The 14,552-nt window shown below is 37.2% G+C and overlaps 1 protein-coding gene across 1 annotated transcript in view; it reads left to right on the top strand.

The window, feature by feature from the left end:
* The window catches only part of LOC129352318 (testis-expressed protein 264 homolog), a 38,984-nt gene extending 25,035 nt beyond the window's left edge, over window positions 1–13,949 (top strand). The window contains exons 3-4 of the mRNA XM_055021254.1: window positions 3,697–3,862; window positions 11,579–13,949. Coding sequence (XP_054877229.1) covers window positions 3,697–3,862; window positions 11,579–11,859 — 447 coding nt within the window. The 3' untranslated portion in view covers window positions 11,860–13,949. The remainder of the gene's footprint in view (window positions 1–3,696; window positions 3,863–11,578) is intronic.
* The last annotated feature ends 603 nt before the right edge of the window (window positions 13,950–14,552 follow it).

Genomic DNA, 14,552 nt, shown 5'->3' with positions numbered 1-14,552 from the left:
AAAATCTGATAGAAAATGTAGGAATTGTACACATTTGTTTACAAACACTCCACATTTTAGGAGCTCAAAAGTAATTGGACATATATACATAACCCAAACAAAAAAGTTTTTTCTCAATATTTTGTTGCGAATCCTTTGGAGGCAATCACTGCCTTAAGTCTGGAACCCATGGACATCACCAAACGCTGGGTTCCTCCTTCTTAATGCTTTGCCAGGCCTTTACAGCCGCAGCCTTCAGGTCTTGCTTGTTAGTGGGTCTTTCCGTCTGAAGTCTGGATTTGAGCAAGTGAAATGCATGCTCAATTGGGTTAAGATCTGGTGATTGACTTGGCCATTGCAGAATATTCCACCTTTTTGCTCTCATGAACTCCTGGGTAGCTTTGGCTGTATGCTTGGGGTCATTATCCATCTGTACTGTGAAGCGCCGTCCGATCAACTTTGCAGCATTTGGCTGAATCTGGGCTGACAGTATATCCCGGTACACTTCAGAATTCATCCGGCTACTCTTGTCTGCTGTTATGTCATCAATAAACACAAGTGACCCAGTGCCATTGAAAGCCATGCATGCCCATGCCATCACGTTTCCTCCACCATGTTTTACAGAGGATGTGGTGTGCCTTGGATCATGTGCCGTTCCCTTTCTTCTCCAAACTTTTTCTTCCCATCATTCTGGTACAGGTTGATCTTTGTCTCATCTGTCCATAGAATACTTTTCCAGAACTGGGCTGGCTTCTTGAGGTGATTTTGGGCAAATTTAACTCTGGCCTGTCTATTTTTGGAATTGATGAATGGTTTGCATCTACATGTGAACCCTTTGTATTTGCTTTCATGGAGTCTTCTCTTTACTGTTGACTTAGAGACAGATACACCTACTTCCCTGAGAGTGTTCTGGACCTCAGTTGATGTTGTGAACAGGTTCTTCTTCACCAAAGAAAGTATGCGGCGATCATCCACCACTGTTGTCTTCAGTGGACGCCCAGGCCTTTTTGAGTTCCCAAGCTCACCAGTCAATTCCTTTTTCCTCAGAATGTACCAGACTGTTGATTTTGCTACTCCAAGCATGTCTGCTATCTCTGTGATGGTTTTTTTCCTTTTTTTTCAGCCTCAGGATGTTCTGCTTCACCTCAATTGAGAGCTCCTTTGACCGCATGTTGTCTGGTCACAGCAACAGCTTCCAAATGCAAAACCACACACCTGGAAACAACCCCAGACCTTTTAACTACTTACTTGATTACAGGTTAACGAGGGAAAGGCCTTTTGAGTTACTTGCAGCCTTTAGAGTCCATTGTCCAATTACTTTTGGTCCCTTGAAAAAGAGGAGGCTCTGCATTACAGAGCTATGATTCCTAAACCCTTTCTCCGATTTGGATGTGGAAACTCTCATATTGCAGCTGGGAGTGTGCACTTTCAGCCCATACTATATATAAATTGTATTTCTGAACATATTTTTTGTCAACAGCTAAAATAACAAAACCTGTGTCACTGTCCAAATATTTCTGGCCCTAACTGTAAGTCTTCAGAAAATAATTTTATTTAAATTACCCGAAAAAAGGTGTGAAATTAAAAAACTCAGTGAATTATGAATCTATATGAATACAATTTTCACTCTTTCATTTGGTAAGATGCATCCCCATCTCACTTAATTTGAGATTTGTTTAGCTCTTTAAAAGTATGCTTGTTTTGAGTGAAACAAACACTTCAGGTCTGTTTCAGTAAAGTGGCACACAGCCTCAGGCAGAACCCGAACTCTGGCTATGGAGCTCTGTGAACCTGGAAGGGAGGGACTTACTTACCTGTTAATGAGACCACGGATGGTAGGTTTGCAGAAACATTTTCCCTTGGGGTGAATGAGGGTCACGGCAAGTTCCTTCAAAGTTGTGGAGTTGCAGGAAAAGAGCCCAGCAGATTGCCAGACCTCAGCATTAAGAGATGCAGTGTTTTGTTTGTTGTGGAACTCTGAACCAGCTTTTTTATCTTTGTGAGGCTGTTTGGAGGAGGCGACCTTGGCTAACACCTGTACAGTCTGGAGAAACAGATGGGACTGAATTGAGGGGATGTGTTATTATGTTGGTGCAGTGTGTACTGATTTGGAGCCATACCCAATTTAAATGATTGTCACTGTGTCACATGCTAACATAAATTAATCTTTACAAACAGTCAGTTCATGTTCAAAAGTTGATCTAGAATGATGAATCCACTGCCTTTCTGTTGCCCAGTTTCTGTTATGTACTAAACTAAAAATCAGAAGGTTTCTGTATGTTTCTCAGGTTTTAGAATGCATTTAGAATCAACAAGAAAAATGAACAATTATGCTGAATAATTCAATTAGAATCAACAATAACTGCAAAAGATGGAATAAAGAATCTAATTAATTAATGATCAACGAATTACTCACTAAAGATTAATTAAAAGAAAAGATGAATAATCAGGAATTCACGTCACACTGCAACACCTGAGGAGCCCAGAGGAAATTTCTCAAGCAGGCCGGCTTTGGGCTAAAAGTCCAGTTTGTTTAATTGTGAATCTTCTTAAACAACACTGCTAGATTCAGAATTTTTCTTTATAAACAGTTTGTCTGTCTGCAAATTCAACAACTAACACTGAGAAGCTGGAAACTCTTTCTTTCCTGTCCTACATTTCTAACAGTGTCATCATGCTTCTTCAGATCACCCGGTAGACAATCTTCTGGAATTTTGCTTTTGGTCTGGTGAGGGTGCCGTCAGTGATGAGTTTAGACTTTGCACATGAAAAGGCACAGTAAACAGAATATATTTGGTATATTGCAAGACACAATGACAGAAACAGATGGAGCGGGGGCAAACCACCGGTTCAAGGACACAGTCTTACCACCAACGCCTTGAACAGAATCTGTGCTTTTTGTATTTCAAAAAGTTCAATAGTGAATTTTAGCAAAGGTCATTGCAGAAATCCCCAGAAGAAGCAGAACGTTTTGATATATGAATTAGCACAATTAGTTGAAGGTAGTAGAAGTAGTTGAATGTAGTAAAAAGTACGGAACATTGTATAATAATAATAACAAAGAGAAACAGAAACTCTATATGATGCATTCTCACTGATAATACCTCATCCCTAAATTAAGAAATTACCACCTGATTAAATGGAGAAATTTGATTTGGGAAGATGGTCAGGGCTACTTTGTTTAATTTAAAAGATAGATGTTAGCTACAATAAGGATGTATTTTCATTGGATTTGCATAATCTTTTATGTGAATCCTATTCCACATTTAATTGGATCATAACTCAATTGATATTATTCTGAATTTATTTTAGATGTGTGTGTTTGAGATTTCATAATTAACTAAATGTGATTTTAGATTGTTTTTTTTAACACGTATTCATTTGGTAATTAACAAAGCAAGTTGATCAATTTTAGTATTACGGTATATGTTGGTAACTACCTCTGCTATTTCCTAATTGCACATGTGATTCAATTTCCTCAAGTCTCTAGACTGAAAATGTATTTGTAATTTTAAAATTGTTGTTCTCCTGTATGATTGTTGATTGTACTTTGTATTGCATTTGAACAATAAACAGGAGAAATGTTCATGAAGTCAGATGTCAAATAAATGGTGCGTCATTTACAATACAATTATATTTTTTAAGTTAAGTTGGTCACCTACTTGAGCTGTTTCTTTGATATTAGTAACCACATTTTGTGCTGTACTTCTCCTCCAGGAACGAAGGCTCTGCGCTCACCCTTTCCTCGAGCTCTACAGAGATGGTGAGATCCAGTTCATCGTCCCCCTGGCTCGGCAGGGGGATTTTTATGTTCCGGAGGTACGACAGGCAGAGAGGAGGCTGTCAGAACAAGAGGAATTTCACAGTGATACTGACATCTCAGGTACACTATCCTTTTTATGTTGTGCTAAACTGGCACAAACATCTGTTTGTATTTTGGTTGAATTTCTTTATAAGTGTCAAAAACATCATATGGCTTGAAACTTTTTACATGAGTGAAGATTTGGTATGGCAGGAGTAATTGCATATTTAACTTTTTTATTTTGTCTAATTACAACCACAGTCTTTGTGTTTTTTAGTAGGATTTGTATAATAGGCTAACACAAAGTAGCTTATAATTGTGAAGGTAAAAAAATTTACATGGCTTAGATTTATTTTGCTCTTCCATTTGTTAAGCTGCCTACACTCTGATTCCCCTGAGAAATTTTTAAAAAATTACCTAATTTGTGAAGAATCATGTCTTTATTGAAAAGAGGCAGGACAAAAGCTATTGTTGAACGAAAGTCTTATGTAGTTCCATTTGCAGTTTGCCACAAAACCTGTAGGGGGCAGAATAAAGACCCTTGTCAAATGAGATGAGAACTGAGCTTCTGTTATCAAAGAATGAGAGTCTGTTCCAATGACTAGAGGAATATTAAAATAATCTCATTCGAAGACCCATCTCCCTGAGCACAGTCTGTAGAAGAGCCCCGAACAACACAGATCACATGACTACATAGTCACAGCAAAAAAGAACACACCCCAAGTCTGAACTTATCTCCATTACCACATCTTTATCCACTGTCATGCAACTGTCCCTCACCTCATTGGAGGGAACGATTTTTAGTTAAGACTTTTCGTTGGAAACCCACACCCTCCATGTACGGCAGGAATTGAGAGCTGACAAGGCTTCCAACAGAAACGTCTAGTTCTTCTCCATAGTTGCAGGCTCTCTCACACTTACAGAGTGACAAACATTAAAGAAAAACATTCATATACACAAAACACTATCAATCCTCATTTAGATGAGGTTAAACTGAAATAGTCTTCTTTGGAATCATGCTCAATTTTGTGTCGGTGTATCACATGAAATCCCCATAAAAATGTTAGCTTGTTGCTGTAACATGACAAAAAATGAAATATTATATAATAAATATTATGTCTCATCTTTTACTGACCATAAAGTCCTTATTCACACATAATACATGAATAGGAAAGGAAGGCTACACATCAAATTTTACTGGTGTTTTTCCAAAACACCCCTTTCCTCCATTGTTCAACTAAGAATTGCTTCAGTTCAGCAACTGACCACAACAACAGTATTTATGAGCTCTGTGATCTTACTGCATCCTGATGCAGCACAGCACTGTGCTAAAGTCTGTTTACATATCTTCCTACTCACGAAGGAAATATCTTGCTTCGGTATGTTTTCATGCTCAACAGGGAAAATGAAGCAAAACAGCCAATATGATAAATGCAAATCAGGTGATCTTTAAAAGCTACACAAAAATGAAGAGAAGAGATATTTTCTACGAAAGCCGGCTTGATCTGCCATCTGTCCTGACAGGTTCCTTGATGTTGTGACCTGAATTGAACCTTGTATCGAATGCTATTTTGTTTATGGGCAGCTCTGTAGAAGTAAACTGTTACTGACACCTTCTTAGGTGTTAATGAAAAGCCCAAATACAACAGTCTTCGTTGGCGCTCTGCTGCCACTCACCAAGAGGGTGACTGCAGCTTTAAGGACACCACCTGGGAAACTTGCTTTCAGAGAGAATACAGAGCATTCAAACATAAATGATAGTAATGAGATACGAAAAGCTACCAGAGAGCAAAGTTAGATGTCAGGAAATTAAACTAGCAGTTTAAAATAATATGTCGGGTTTACAGGCCTCTAATTAGAGGTAAGTAGTTGGACTTGCAAATGTCTACAGGGTTGGGCCGGTTTGGATTTTTTTAGGCCAGATCCAAACTCTGTTTTGTCGCCACTAACACCGAACTGTGGGTTATTTATCGGCAAGGAGCTTTCACAATTTGACGTTTTACTCCAGAGGTATCCAGTCATGGTACAAAGCGGTGATGAACTGAGTTCCTCAGAAACTGTATGTATATCTACTCACTCCTTTGGCTTCTTGCTCTCTAAATTGGTAAAGAAAATTGCAAGCTTTATGCAGTAGCTGTTGCAATAAATGGAAAACCTTTGCCTTTGTAAGTTGAAAGGAATTTGGACTTCAGAACATGGACACATTTTAAAACTTATCATTGGCTGCTAATCAAATTATATCCTGAAGACAGCAGCTTGACAACTCAAAATGGAACAAGTGATACATATGAAGAAACATTTATTTCAAGGGTATGAATATAATTTTACAAAAGTCTGAATAATTGGTCAAGTTTTTTTTCACTTTTTGCTGAATTGTCGCCAGTATTTTGCTCAGACTTGTTTGTTTTTAGCAGTCTAATAATAAGACTTTCTTGAATATGTTATTTTAAACTGTAACTCAATAAAAATGTCAGATTTTTTAATCATTTCCCACCCTTGTGACATCTTAGCTAAAGCCCACTTGTCAATTAGATATTCAAATTGAGTCTTTCATTCGGATGTCTATTCTATATTGAATAATTTTGGCACCTTTTTGCAATTTTATCACACTCAATAAGATACTTTTCTTTACTTGCAAGATGACATCTCAGTTTTGTTAAAACTTGAAAATAATAAAAATCAAATAAAGAAAATACTACTGAATTTTAAAACATACTTTGTAATATTTTCTTTCTTTTTCTAACTACCCAAATTTACATCAATTTCCGTTTGAATTTCACTCAGTCTTAACAGAAAGCCAGACCCTGAAAGTTCCCCTGTGAATCTTCTCCATTTTTCGCCAAAGCAAACAAGAGCACTGCTGACAAATCCTGCTCCTCGTGTGTCACGGCCACAGTGCAGAGTGGAAGTGACATTCAGGTCCATGCTTCTGAATGATAATGTGACAGATAGTTGTGCCCCTGTCACACTGGGATCTTTTCAGCCAGAGTGAGCCAGCGGAGCATTCAGGCCACTGGAAGCTTCTTCGGTCTATTGACACCCCGCTCCACACGCACTTGCACTCGACCACCCGCCACTGCCACAACCCCCCCAAACACTCGATACCAATCCTGTCTCGGTGACCTTATCAACCCCCAGCCTCTGCACACATGGCTCCTCATACTGCCTGGCAGCATTCTAACAATTATCCTGTCAGTCCTCGGCATACTTCACTCAGCTGTAAAAGTGGTTTTGCATTTTGTATAGTGGTAGTTCTTTGTAAACATGTTGCATTTGCTGCATTGGCTTGCTGTTTTAAGACTTTTGAGAACAGTTTCACATCAAGCATCAGGTAATATTAAAGGAATAACTCACAGATCAAGTCCAGCAGGATATGTATCTAATTTTCAGTAGAACTCGGTTGTGTTTTCTTGTTTATGAACTTATTTTGGTTCAGCACATCTCAACTTCACTTCTGTCTAGCATCTTGTGCACAGTAACTTAATAAAATTTATCAAAAAAAGCAGCAAACAAATATCAATAAAAGGTTCAATAAAAGCAAAGAAGTAAATGTAAACAAATGGACTTTCTCCAACAAATTTATTGCATACAACTTATTTGTAATTTGCCTTTTGCTTTCACATCTGCTTTAATTTTGAATGCCATACATTTTACAAGGTGTTGGGAAGAGCCCTCAGAGATATTACCCCATACATCACACAGATGCTGTAGATTCCTGCATATTCAATATTTAAAACTCTTGTTCCTCCAAATCCCAAATGATACCAGTTGGATCTGCTACACCCTTTTGCGATTTTCAAGAAGCATGGATGAGACAATTTAAGTTTTATGACATGGTGCAGGATCTTCCTATGAAACTCTGCCAGAAGACAGGCGCACTCTGGTCACAAAGTGATGTATGAGTTTAGCATCAATGCACATGCATGCTGCAGTGCTTAAGCAATGCTCAAGCACTTAGCAAAGTATGCCAAAAAAAATCATCCTCCGCACCATTACATCACCAGCCTGAACTGCTGATGCAAGGCAGGATGGATCCATGCTTTCATGTTGTTTACCTCAAATTCTGACTTAAGCATCTGAATGTTGTTTCTAAGATAGAGACTCACCAAACCAGCCATCATTTTCCCAGATTGTCATAGTTGAATTTTGGTGAGCCTGTCACTCTTGTAGCCTTAGTTTTCAGGTTTTCCTTGACATGAGTTGGACTGAGTGTAGTAATCTGCTTCCGTAGTAGATTACTATCCCTCGCCGTCATTCTGCCCATTTCTGCTCATTCTCCTCTCACCTCTGAAACAACTGGATTCACTGAATTTTATTTTATTTTTCAGTTTGTTATCCCTAAATGCAGGAGAAGGTTGTGTACTAAAATTATTTGTAGGTCATAAAAATACACAAGTGTCAAACTGATTGGAGAATGTTTAACTCTTACTATCAAATATTCACTCATACAAAAACGCTGCTCTGTCTCTAAGATACTATGGCATTTTGTGCCTACCTTTCTCCTTTTAGTTTCCATACACAAAGTATTTGACTGTTTTGTACTGAAGTATGGAGAATCAAATGATTTATCTTAGAAATTAGACAGTTTGATTCATTCTGGAGATAAATGTTCAGATAAATGAATTCCTACTCAGTCCTGAAAAGTCTGGAAATTGTTTTATTCATTTCCCAGGTATGTAAATATGAAAATGAATGGAAAATATATAGGTTTACAGTGTTTATGTAGTTAATTAAATGTGAAACATTTCAACTTGAATTTTTGTGTGACTTAAATATCAGTGTTGTTTTACGGGATCCATCTAAATTCCATTAATATTGTTGGTACACTTTTTCTTTCTCCTAAATTGATTATTCTTTTTGTTTTGCTTAGTAATTTAGGAAGTAATCACATTTCTTTCAAAAAGTGAAAAAATAATGAATTTGGGTAGGAAAAACACAAACTGAAAAAGAGCCGGAGGTATTGTATAGTTATTGAATGAGATAACACACAAGACGTCCCATTGAAATGTTTAAATAGATCACCTTATCTGTTTATTGGCACCTTTATGTTCTTAGATTTGTTTTGGGTTGGACTTGTGGTTTTGAAACGGGATCTGGTTTAGGAGTTAAACTGAAATTAATATTTATTTTTTCTTTTCAAATAAATCTATTGGAAAATAAAGAAACTGTTCCTGAAATAATCTTTATTTCTTTGTGCTCAGCTGTTCTGAAAAATAACTAAAATTTCAATCTGGAAAAATATGGATGTTTTAAATTGGAAAATAAGGGAACCTTCTGTTAATCTAACTCTCTGTCATTCCTTAGGCTTTGACCTTTTTCCAACGATTTTCACAAGTTGTCTGTGCAAACAGACAACTTGCGAAATATGATTTTGGATTCTGAATGGGTTTGAGGGATCTCTTGCTGTTAGATGATTAAATTGAGCTCACATAACCAAATTTTGTTACAGTAGGAGATTATTAGGTTGTACAAAATTACATGCAGAAGAAGTGAAATGATCAGAACCTCCTAAGTTTCTCAAGTTTTGGATAGATAAATTGCCATAACTATTAAAAACAACTGCAGTCAGAGATGAACCTTTTTCAGCTTTGATAGGACAATAAGATTAAATTAGGAATACGATTATGAAAATAGTATGAATAAGATATAAAACACTCATGGTTGAATCTGATAATGCATTAGATTTTTAGATGACTATTCTTATATCTTCTTTTTTGCTCTCCACACAGCCTTTTCACTATACTTCAGAATATAAATCTTCATTTTTATGACCTGACTGCCCTTCCCAGTTACCAACTTAGCAACTTCTGTGTTGTAGTTTTTTGTAAGCATCTGCCATCAAATCCTGCAGCTATTTTAATAAATTTTAGATACTTTCTGCTAAAGAAACTTGATAGACCCGTCTCTCCTGCACAACATTTTACTCTTTTTTTTTTTTTTTTTTTTTTGTTTTTGACACTTCAGCTTCTGTCCTGTACCTTCGGCTGACCAAACAACAGCAGGGAGCTGCATATGTGAATCTCACTGATGCAACCATGTCCATACAACCAAAATCAAAGCAGAGTCATTGTTTATCATGCTTACTTTACTTTACTAGCTGCTTTGAAAGATCTGTGGCCGTTGGTGCTCAGCTTCTACATAACCTGTTTATTGTGTACATCCAATTCTATTTAAGATAAAGAAACATTGTAGAGAACTCGGTAATGTAAGAAATCTATGCTAAAAGTTGCAGAGAAAGGTATTTAGTAGGTTCTGGTGCTTTGCAGAATGTTCGTATTACTCAATAGTCTTGCATTTTACAGCTGCCGACTTCTATGTGCCTGTCAGACTGGACCATTGTAACAACAATCTCAATCTAAAGCAATCTAAACAAGGTCTTAGTTTAGGGTTTGATACTGATGGAAGGTGAACCTCTGCCCCAATTTTTTTGCAGTTTCCAGCAGATTTTGCTTAAAGGTTTGCACTGCATTTAGCGCCATCTGTTTTGTACCCAGTCTAATCAACTTCCCTGTTCTGGCTTAACAATACAATGCCCACAACACTACACAGCCACCATTATGTTTTACTATGGGTGGTTCTACTTTTATCCTTAGGATTCTCTGAGAAAGAATAAAATTATTTACAGCGAGAGCTTGGTCTGCATTAAGACTCTGTGTTTTAAGTCTGACTCTCATGATTACCCAATAAAACACATTGTAGTTCTTATTTAAGTTATGAACCATCTGTCAGTCAAATTTATCTAGAGGCCAGTGCTTAAAGACACCACTAATCCTGTAACCCACAAAATGCAAATTCCACCTCCATATGAAGACATAATGCTTATTGTGTGTTTCCCACGTTAGCTGGGATTTTTCTTTCTCCCCACTCACTAAGTTTTGTGACTTGCTTTGGGGGCTTCAAGTCAAACCGCTGCTCTTTTTGTCCCCATTGTGCTTTTTTTTTAAAAATTTATTTAATTTTCTCTTTTGTCTCATCAGCCCCATGCATGAGGTAGCTGTAAATTAATCATACTGAGCTTCTGGCTAAATTTAATTTACTTTTCTTTGCCTTTTTGTGTGGATTTTCTCCAATAAAAATTGTACTACACTCTTGTTCTTACTGTCAGATAATTTTAAATTATGTTAGGAATGTAAACACAACTGACTGAGTTTTTTGAAAAGTTATATTGATCTGAAACCCCCCCACCCCCCAAAAGAAACACAGCCAAAAGGTCAACAAACTGAATTGCTTAGACATGAAACTGTCCTTCTTAGCCTCCTAGAAATTAATTGAAAATACTCCCACTTCAGAGTAGCTGCTTATATGATCCCATCCAATTAAAACCTTAAGCTCGTTGAAGTTTCTAATTAGCGACACCTCACTGCCTATTTTTGGTTTTCTTCTTCAACTAGCAGCACAAGGTGTCGAAGCTGAGAGTTTGTTAACAAACAGAGAAATGTGAGAGGCAGATACGCTATAGCTGCCTTGTCATTATGAAACATGCACCCAAGTGGGGTAGGAAAGGTGAGAGCATTCTTTTTTCTTTTATTAAGTTAAGATCCAGAGAATAGGCGAACAACAAAGGGAATCACATATCACATGAATGATTGACCTGTTTTCTGGAAGATAAAGGCAAAGTTGTAAGGAAGAGTCCTTCTGGACTCAAATCAAAGTGCAGCTCAAATGATTCCCGCAGTGTTTTTGCTTGAATCCCAGCGTGGAGATTTTGGGCAGTCTTTCATTCCTCGTGTGGTGTTTGTTTATGGATGTCCTCTCACCATCTGTCCTTCCCCTCCCTTTGTTTCACTGCTGCTTTAGGTGCAGACTCCAACAGCGAATACAGTTCTGGGAGCGGCATTCTGCTGTCAGACAGCAGAGAGACGTCATCGGTGGCGTCCTCCGTCCGCTCTGTGGCCGTCCGAGATCAAGGGAGTGGAGACAACAAAGGGAGAAGCTCCGGGGGACCCCGGTTTAAAGAACCGAAGTGGGAGTGGAGCGGAGGAGTTCAGAAAGGGAGAGGACGACATGGAGAGCCCAAAGAGGAAAGCCTGGAGGTCTCCACGGAGAGGTTGTGGGGCGTCGTTGGAGAGGAGGAGTAAAGATTCAGTGAACTCTATAAGCCAAGGAAGAAAAGAAATGGCTGCTACGCTTTAGCTTGTTTTAAAATAACAACCAAAAACACCAACAGTGTTTAAAGAGTTTTAATGAAGAAGATCTATATTTACACAAGTTTTCACTGGGTGTAATGCATTTTTATTACTGATGAGTGTTTCAGTTGTGCCTCAGATTAAAAGACAACTGGTGCTAGACTCTGCAGAGGCATTTTCAGGAAAGTACTGCATAAAGTTTCAACAAAGCAACAGGGATCCAAAGCTTTTGGGACTTTGTTTGTTTCCTTCAGTATCATTTTGAACAGGCTGTTCTTGTTTCAAAAGCATCGTTTTTGGTTGTGCTCATTTCATAATTGTTGTTAAAAAGAAAATGTAAATATCTGAATATTTTTTCTCCCTTTTTAACGTGCAAAATTATTTGATATGTTTTGAGAATATTACAATTTTTACTTGAAAAAAGCAGATACCTAAGGTTTATGAAAGATTTTTGCTCTGCATTAAAATGAGCATTTTACTTGAACATCCACTTTCAGTGTTTTGTCTTGACCACATTTCCTCCTTTTAGAACGCCGTGATCGCTGGACAATCCCACAGAATCTGTACTTTGAATTTGTTCGGATGGATTAAGACAATTCCATTCTGCCATTTTATGATCTCACACATGTGGTAAAATGACAACATTTTACTTCTGATGTTGTCAATGAACCTTTTCGATTTTGACAAAGCTGTAACAAAGGTTTTTTTTTTTTTTTACTTTCCCTCAAACTATTTTGTCATCCACACATTTGTTTAATGTTTGTTGAAAAGTTTTTACTTCAGATAGTGTGTGATTATTATTTCTGTTCAGTCAATAAATCAAGTTTATTTGTGCATCACATTTGAGCAACAAGGCAGTTCAACGTGCTGAACATCATAAAAACACAAAAAAGTCATAAAAACAACATGCGGTCGACAGTTGAGAAACCAGTGACAAACATAACAATTTGACGAATGCCATCATCAAAATCATCAATATATTGGTTAATGTTCCACTTAAACAGGCACTCAGTGTTTCAGCTGTTTTGCAGGTTTCTGGAAGTTTGTTCCAAATTTGTAGTGCATAGAAGCTGAATGGTGCTTCTCCTCGTTTGGTTCTGATTCTGGGGATGCAGAGTGGACCAGAGCCAGAAGGCCCGAGATGTATGGAAGGTTGATACGTCAGCACCAGATCTTTAACATATTGTGGTGCTAATACTGATTTATAAACTAACATTATTTTAAAATGTATCCTCTGAGCTTCAGGGAACCAGTTTAAGGATTGTAGAATTGGGGAAATGTGCTTTTTCTTCCTGATGGTTGCTTGTTTTCACTTAGGTGTCTTCTATTATGCCTGCAAACAACTTCCCTTATTTATTAGTCCATCCAGAGAGGAATATGCTAATATGTTATTTAGCAGTCTTTTATGATGCGTGTTAGCTTAATGGTTTATATATTTTTATTATTAATGCTTTTGTAATAGATTAAGAAAATAAGTTAATTTTAAGCTGTTGTGAATGAACTATAATAATTGATCTTTTAAGCTTAATGACTTTTTGTTTATCTTCTGGTGTCACTGAATATTTGTACACATTTTTTCCCGATGTTGATTTTCTTCTGCTCACTGTTGAAGATGTATTTGTGTCGCACCTGTTTCATTTCATCTGAATCAATATTCAGCAACATTCTTCCTGCAAAACCTCCTCCACCTGTGAAACTGAGAACGTGATCACAGTCAGTGTGCATCCGAGACAAGTGGGCGAATCATTAATATTCAAATCACTGTAAGTGGAAGCAAAGTTCTGAAGCAAATCCTTAAAGTCAGGCTGGTAGCAACTTTTTGTCACCCTGCAATATTTTATTTTTAATCCGATAAAGCCGTCATACTGGGATATGATATTTTTGTTTTTTTTCCCTCATCGTTAGCATGGATTTTATGTGTTAATACCAACAGAATGTTGCAAATAATAGTAACAAGGAAACAAATTGATATTTAGTTTACAAATAGGCATCCAAAAAGCATGCTTTATTCTTATATCCCTAAATAAAATCCATTCTAATTAGTTTGACTTCATCTGTGTTAAATCTGATCTCAATGTAAATCCAGTTGTTCTGTGAAGACCTCATAAGTATACATTGAGACCAGCTTCTTAAAATTGTAAGATCAAATACAATTCAAGACTTTTCTAAAAAGATTGATGACTTTCAATGTCATCAACGTGCGGTGGAGGTCAGCCACTTTCTCTTGTGATGACTAAGGATTTTGTTTTTCTTTGGGTTTTACAAACAGAAACCCCAAAACTCTACAAGTCCGTTTAGCCTTTAAGGTAAAAGGCTTTGATTGTTAATTACCAAAGTGATGAGCTTTTACCCACATTATCCACAAATAAGAAGATCTATAGGATGTGTTTACATTTTTAATCTAAATGGTGATTACTCCAAAGATGGAGTCAAGATCCCACAGGAGAAACTTAAATGTGATAGATGAGTTTGGGAGTAAACGCTGAGATGCTTCATCTGTGTAATTATAAAATCCTCTAGAAAAGTGAGTACACTTTACAGGTTCTAACTGTACATTTTGTACACAAGATCTAGAAATTCTGTATTGCAAAATTGCACATTCTCTCTTTCAGTGTCAATGATAATTTGATGATTCGTGCCTCTTT

The sequence above is a fragment of the Poeciliopsis prolifica genome, unplaced genomic scaffold (genome assembly GCF_027474105.1).
Source record: "Poeciliopsis prolifica strain line A6 unplaced genomic scaffold, Auburn_PproV2 SCAFFOLD003, whole genome shotgun sequence".
NCBI classification, from domain to species: Eukaryota; Metazoa; Chordata; class Actinopteri; order Cyprinodontiformes; family Poeciliidae; genus Poeciliopsis; species Poeciliopsis prolifica.
This window is presented reverse-complemented; position numbering and strand designations above follow the sequence as displayed.